Source organism: Coregonus clupeaformis, chromosome 20, assembly GCF_020615455.1.
Source record: "Coregonus clupeaformis isolate EN_2021a chromosome 20, ASM2061545v1, whole genome shotgun sequence".
Classification (NCBI taxonomy): Eukaryota; Metazoa; Chordata; class Actinopteri; order Salmoniformes; family Salmonidae; genus Coregonus; species Coregonus clupeaformis.
Window position 1 is genome coordinate 3963092 of NC_059211.1, and position 7115 is coordinate 3970206.

A 7115-nucleotide genomic window follows, 5' to 3' on the forward strand; every position below is an offset into this window, starting at 1 on the left:
CTAACATCCCTGTCCACAACTCCTAGTGAAACCTACTTGAAGGTAACAGCGCTCACTGTTGCCCATAGTGACCGGTTTCCACGTCATCGCCCGATGTCCTCAGACATGGATGGACGTTGAATACTGACTTGTATCACTGGGTGACCTTGCTGATTCTAAAACCAACGCAAATCAGAAACGTCAACTATGCTGCAGCCAGCTATGAGGCTGCTAGCGTTCTGAGGCGACGCCAGGCTGTCTCCAACTCTATTTACATACATCAAGTGGCTGGTCCCGCGCTGTGACAGCAGGTATGCTCTATGGCTCTACTCCTGAAGCATCGGTGGAGAGAGAACACCAGCTAGACTCTAGAACGTTGCTTATCAGTGGATGCCAAGCTCGAGGCCTCCTTTTGTTTACGTCTCAATTAATCCCCATTAGTAGCGCGAGAGCATTAGGGGAGTCCTCATTGGCTTAAATCTGTTTTGGGCCCAACAGGAGATTAGGGAGAGCAGGGTCTCGATATAGAGCACCCGAGAGGTTAATACAGTAGTTGTTATCAACAATCAGAGTTTATTTGCTGATTTCGATCTAGGCAAATAAAGCAGAAGAGGTACGAGAGAGAGAGGACATGAGAGGTGAACTGGTTGAGTGTGTGGTTGTGGAGTGAGCATCTCTTGCGACTCTGAGGGATAAGGGAAAGCCGAAATACAAATTAAGCAAACGAGGATGAGAGTTGTCAGAAAGCTTGGGAAAATAATTATACTACGAGTGGCTATTTGGAGAGTCAAAATCCTGTCTGCAGTCCAAAAGTTCCGTTGAATTCTTCAGTTGAAGTGTTCTTGTGGCCTATAGCGAGATTGCTTGTGATTTTATAACTGCTTCTAATAGCCTATTATCTGTTCGATTACAACACTTTCATTCAATAGTAACTAAATCTACTAATAATAGGCCTAACAGTAATTATAATTATGATTATTATGATTATTATTATACCTTAGTAGCCTATAGACCTACGGTTTAAGAATGTATCGTTGGCCTATAGCTAGTTCCTGTTTTAACCAAACCTGGCCAATAGGCCCAGAGTTTATCTGAAATGATGCTCCATTTATGTCTAGTATAGGAGCCTGTCCCCGCTCCTCCCTTCAAAATATGTCTCCAGAAGATTACGCTGCATGACAACTCTCCAACTCTCCTCGCGCTCTGACGCTTTCCCACGGGGAGCTCACTTAATCTAGGCCAACAGTGATCCTTCCTTTCCCAGTCCCTTTAACAGTGGACACGCTCCAAATGGCACCCTATTTCCAATATATTGCCCCATGGGCCCTGGTCAAAAGTAGTGCACTATTAAGGCAATATAGTGCAATTTGGGACGCGATCAGTGTGTTCGTCTGATGCTTCAGTTTAGCTCTTTAGTAATAAGATATTCTACCCCATTGTGCGTCCTAAATGACACCTTATTCCATATATAGCCTAGTCCATTACTTTTGTCCAGCGCCCATGTAAAATACTGGACTAAATAAGGAATCGGGTGCCATTTGGGACGTATTCTCAGAGATTCTCCCCCAGACCAGTTTTTATGGCGCTCATCGACAGCACGGTGTGATGACTGCTGCTCCTCGTCTGGATAATGTCTTTGGCCTGAACCGCTGCTCGCGTGTCTGTCTAATTTCCACTTCCCCTCTCCTCGAGCTCTGCTGATCTGCGCGCCGTGGTATGAGCGAGCCTGGCAGTTTCCCACAGAGCCGGGACAACGGCATTGCCGCCAGAGGCTAGCTCTGTCTGTCATGATTAAAATGTGAGAAATTAAACAATTGTAGGCTAACGTAAACGAAAAAAGTTCGCACAAAAATCGTTAAAATAAAACGTTTATCCGAAACGTGTGGCTGTTACAAAAGGTAATGAGGATAGGTTTGAGCCGCCCATAAGGAATAGTGAATTCAGATGGTCACATAGTGGGAAAATTAAACATCATATCATCATTGCAGTCCTGAAAGTGGCCTGCTATGTTTAGTCTTTTAATAAATGAGGTTTATCAATTTACTTCGATTTATGTATCTTAATACAAATGTTCAGTGTGTATTAAATGACCGACATTGGGTCTATAGCCTATGCTAGGCTGTTTCAAATAGCCTCGTGTATTTTCGACATGTTGCAAAATTGAGAGTTAAGAAAGATCAAATGCCTTTGCATTATATTTATCTTCTGTAAACATATTATTTTCTCATAACGCAATGCCCAATTTCTCATAACCAGGCCGCCATGGTTCTTCTCCTCCTTGAATTCGCTCTGCTCCTTATCCTCCATTCCCGCAGATAGACAGAAATGGTGAAACTTGTAGCAATAATAACCGTTCATTCACACAGCCGCCCCCCGCTGCCTAACCTCCAGCCCTGCTGCCCCGGCTGGGGATCTCCCTCCCCGCCCCAATCAGAGGCCCTTTCTTCTGGAACAAAAACCTCCCCAAAAGCGAACAAAAGTGAACACTTTTTTCCCCTATCCCAATCGCTGTATAGCGCAGCCAGTTAAAATAACGCACTGCCTGTGCCTCAATTTGGAATATTAGGACGTCAATCTCTCAGCTCTTGGGTTCTTTTGTCTTTGCTGAGTGGCCGGGCCAGCCTACCATACACCTTTTGTCCAGGAATCCAATAAGGCCCATTATTCGGCCTCTCCAGCCCCGCTCGAGCTACTTCTTTCAGGGTATTTTAGGTGGCTAATCGCGTCCTTAAAGCGCCTCAAAGGGAGAATAACTTCCTCTTTTCACACAGACTGGCACCCGCACAATTAATTCGAGTGTGCCTGTTGCCTGGCCTTTTCCAACCGCCTCCCGGGCGCGACACATTTCTAAATGGCAAGATTTTATAACAAAGCTGTTGCTAACAACCTGAGTCGGACCAGCACTAAAAAAGCTATTTTCATGGGTTCGAATAAGTAGGCTACAATTGCAATACGTTTACCTGCTATTGCGGGAATAGGCCATTTTGAATTCATAGTTTTCATTGAAATATTGTGCACGGGTTTAGTGAAATTGTGTCTAAAGAGAGAGAATGAGTATTTTCTTGTCTTGATATCCATGTCGTATCTTGCCAAGAGACTATTCATGCCTCAATGTTGCCTATTCATTGTCAGTCGTCTATTCTACTTTGGATGTGGCTTTTTGAAGATGATTGTGATGGAAGTGTTTTGCAGAGATTGTTCTTGTCCAGCATTTTGTAACATTGTTGCTTATCGCTATCCCCATTGTATATACTCGTACTTAAAGGCACATCGTAAAGCAGGTGACATTTCAATAATATCAGACATCTTGCCAAATTAGAACAACTTGTAGATAGCGGGAAGTTTGCCTATTCCTCACTCTTTCTCACACACGCACACACACACACTGGGAGAATTAGGATCCCACCATAGAAAACTCTCAAGAGCCTCACAAAGAATGTAATGGACCGTGGAATGTTTGCGCAAAGTAGCAACATATGGAATTTATTCGTTTTCGAAAGCAAGTTATGAGATTTTATAACATGTTGTTATTTGTGTTCAGAGCTCAAGGTTGGAATACATCCCATTTCAATTTCTGCCATTCCAGGATATTTTTAATGCGATAATGGAATTAATCAAATAAATGTCAATTAATTACATAAGCTTCAAAACAATCAAACACTCTCTTTCTTCTCTTGTCATCATGGCTAAAGAAATATTAGAAATATCAAGCAAGTCCTTGAGAACAGTAGATTGGGAAACTCCACCTATAGGCCATCAGTGTTGAATAATCCGGACATCCTTTTAAGCACATGCTTACAAGTGACTATTTACTCCGTATATCACAATTATCACGTTTATTATCTGGTGATTAGTCCTGTCCTATCTATCCAACGTTAACTGGATAGTTGGTCATTCAAATAAAATGCGACCATTGTTGGTCATAAATCCATTTCAACCGTTACGCACAGCTTCTTTCTGATGACCGTCACCGAGAGTGGAGTAAACATGTTGAATTTGCACCTTTTCAGTCTTAATCCAACGACAGCCACCGCACCAGGCAGACACGAAGGCCTATAACTACATAAAAACAACACTGTTTCCGAGATACTGCTGAGAAATAACTATCTTTATTTAAAAAAGGGGAAGAACCCTTAAAAAGCTGCATGAGAGGATTCGATTAATGTCACCGGTGTGGGTATGAAAACAATGCTCCGGTTTGATCCCGGGTGTAACCGGAGTGGAGCTACCAGGCCCGGATCCCTTGCAATGAGCCCTGACATGTCGTGACCGCTGTCCCTTGGTGCGTTTGGGGCTGGGGAGAGGCGCTAAGCCCCCCAATGTTCCCCAAGTTCATGGTCATGAAGGGGTTAGCCGTGGTGGATGGGGGGAGAGTAGGGATACTGGTGTAAGTACAGCTGTAGTTGCTGTTGTATGCCGGGTTGTTGTACGTGTAGGCTGGGTATCCGTTATAACTATAGGGGCTCGACCCGTACGGAGCATTGTAGTTCTGAGTCCCGCCCAGACAGGGCTTCCCATCCCTGACCAGGACCGGCACCGCAACTCGTCTTGGCGGGGGAGGGTGGTGATGTCCTGCCAGCTCCAGGGACTTGTCCTGCCGCTGCCGCTTGCACTTGTACCGTCGGTTCTGGAACCAGATTTTGACCTGCGTGGAGGTGAGTTTGAGAGTGCTCGCCAGGTGTTCTCGTTCCGGAGCGGACAAGTACCGTTGCTGCTTGAAACGCCGCTCCAACTCGAACACCTGGGCTTGGGAGAAGAGGACCCGGGGTTTCCGTCTGGTTCTCTGCTTGGCCGGCCGCTCCGAGTCCCCCTGCCCGCTGTCCTCTCCCTCCAGCGGCTTGGACACCACGCCACAGCTCTCTGTGGTGTCAAGAGATGAGCATAAACAATTTGTAGGCTACTCTGAAAAATAGGAATATTGGCTTTTATAATGCAGTGTCCTGAAAAGTTCTCAAGCATATACTTTCAGTCGCCAAACGACTCAACCAGATTACGAGGGGGGGTGCGTAGGCGTTCTTTAATAGTTTATTGAAGTAGCCTATAAAAATACAACATATTTTTGTGTTCATATATTTCATAATGTCTTTTATTTGAATGCGTATAGGCTACTACTTTAGTTTTACTGATATTAATGTGTAATTATTTTGTCAATCAGTATAGCCCTACCCTCCAAATAAAACTAAAAACCGTGACACTAAAACGTCTAATCCAAACTATTCAAAACGTGTATATTTCACGATAAATGAGTTTAGATAAATTATGTAAAAGAAACAAGAGAGCACTATATAGTGAGAATTATTCATGGCTATATACAGCTGTCTAAAGGTATGACCATAAATCAAAACCAAAGACAACAATTATTCCACAATGTTTACTTTCACTTGGTTGCAGGCTAGGCCTACTCGGTGTCGTTTATTTTTAAGACTTCTTTACATTCATGCTATTCTATTGGCCATAAAGTAGTTATAATCCAATAACATAATTTAAACTAATTTATCAGTCTATTCAGCCCTTAGAATAAAGACAATAGCATAATGAAAACATCTTTATACCCGTTGAGATATTTATTCTCCTGCCTAACTAAATTAATGTTTTATTTGTATAATCATTCAACAAATCAGATACACGAGATTCATGAATTACTTAAAAATCTCCAGACCCATTTTGGATTAAAATGTAGTTTTGTCGAATTCTAACAGGCCTCGTTCGTCTTTTGAAATCATAATACACTCACAAAACTCCTGCGCCTAACATGTAGCCTAAAACAAATACATTTTCACATTCCGGAATAATTTATTGCTTTATCCTTACATTTTCTGGTTTTATATAGACAGTCGATGCAAACCATCATGAGTTTGTATATTGAGAGAGGCTATAATAGATCATTTATTCAAAGCGATGCTTTGTGTCCCTTTGTTCATACATAATTTCAGCAGAACAAAAATCTCATAATATTAATCATATTATTCTACTCACTGTTTTCCTGATCCTCCAGGTCTACCTCCAGCTTCGGGTCTGTCAGTTGGCCCAGCCCGGAATGGACGAACATCTCCGGGGACAGACTGGCCTCTCCATGCCGGTCCCGGGCCGCCAGAGAACTCATGTAAGCCATGTTGTCCTCCCCGGTCCGAGAACCGAGGGCTGTCGACCGCTGAAGCAAGCATACAGGACGGCGGCGCCTGGAAATGCTGGGACTGGGTCTGCTGTTGCTGGGTCGAGTCCGGCTGTACTAAGTGTTGTTGGGTGTGGGACAGGTGTTGGATCTGTTGCGGGTCCAGATGTTGAGATCGCTGCTGCTGCTCTAGCTGCTCGAGTTTGAGAATATCCTTGACTGAGAACGGCGTGGAAGTGAGTGGGCTCGGGAGCATCATGCCATCGAGGTCCTGCTCGCGCGCATTAAGGAAATGGAACCCGCTGAGTAACATATGATACTATGTACCCCGTTTTAAAGAATCATTGATTTAGAGGCTCGGTAATCGGAGGTGCGCGCGCTAAACTGCTGGATATTCCACCTCATCCCCGGATGAAAAGAAACAAAGGTTTGGTTAGGCTTAGTCCTATAAGTGTGGCCTGGTTCTCCATAGGCTATAGACAAACCAGCAGTGCGGTGCGATCTTTTGACAGTTCAGTTCCTGTGTGTTTTTGTAACTGGAGTTGGGAGCAGGGCTGGGCGAAGCCCCTTGTCTCTTCCCGTGATGTCACTTGGTCTAGGTCTGGGGCGGGATGTATGAAACAGAAAGAAAGGGAAGGTGGTGAGAGGAGCCAGTGCGCGAGCGAGCTAAGTATTTGGTGACGTTGGGAGGGGAGCGGAGGTATAGAAGAGGGTGACCCGCCTCCATTGTACCCCCCCAACCCCCCTCTATATATAATACCCTCCCTACATTTTCTGCGCTATAGGCCTATAGGTTGCCCATTAATTTACGCATTTATCAGTTTTATTCTTATTCATTTGTTTTGGATGATTTGTTACGATAACTTGGTCCGGAATCACACCGGTGGTGCACCACTTCTCCTAAACGAATACATCGGGGAGAGGACAGCAGAGTAGGAACTTTGACTGTGGATTTATTGCTGACTTACTTTGGGGCATTTGAGAACGCTGGAGAGAGACAAAACACTCATCAAACACATGTGCA

General features: G+C 44.2%; 1 protein-coding gene across 1 annotated transcript; it reads right to left on the reverse strand.

Moving 5' to 3' along the window:
• Nucleotides 1-3433: 3433 nt before the first annotated feature.
• Nucleotides 3434-6809, reverse strand: LOC121533213 (homeobox protein Nkx-2.3). Its single transcript, XM_041839028.2, is given in 3 exon segments — nucleotides 3434-4839; nucleotides 5956-6103; nucleotides 6105-6809. Coding segments are annotated over 3 exon segments (1083 nt in total). The 5' UTR covers nucleotides 6405-6809; the 3' UTR covers nucleotides 3434-4204.
• Nucleotides 6810-7115: the final 306 nt, after the last annotated feature.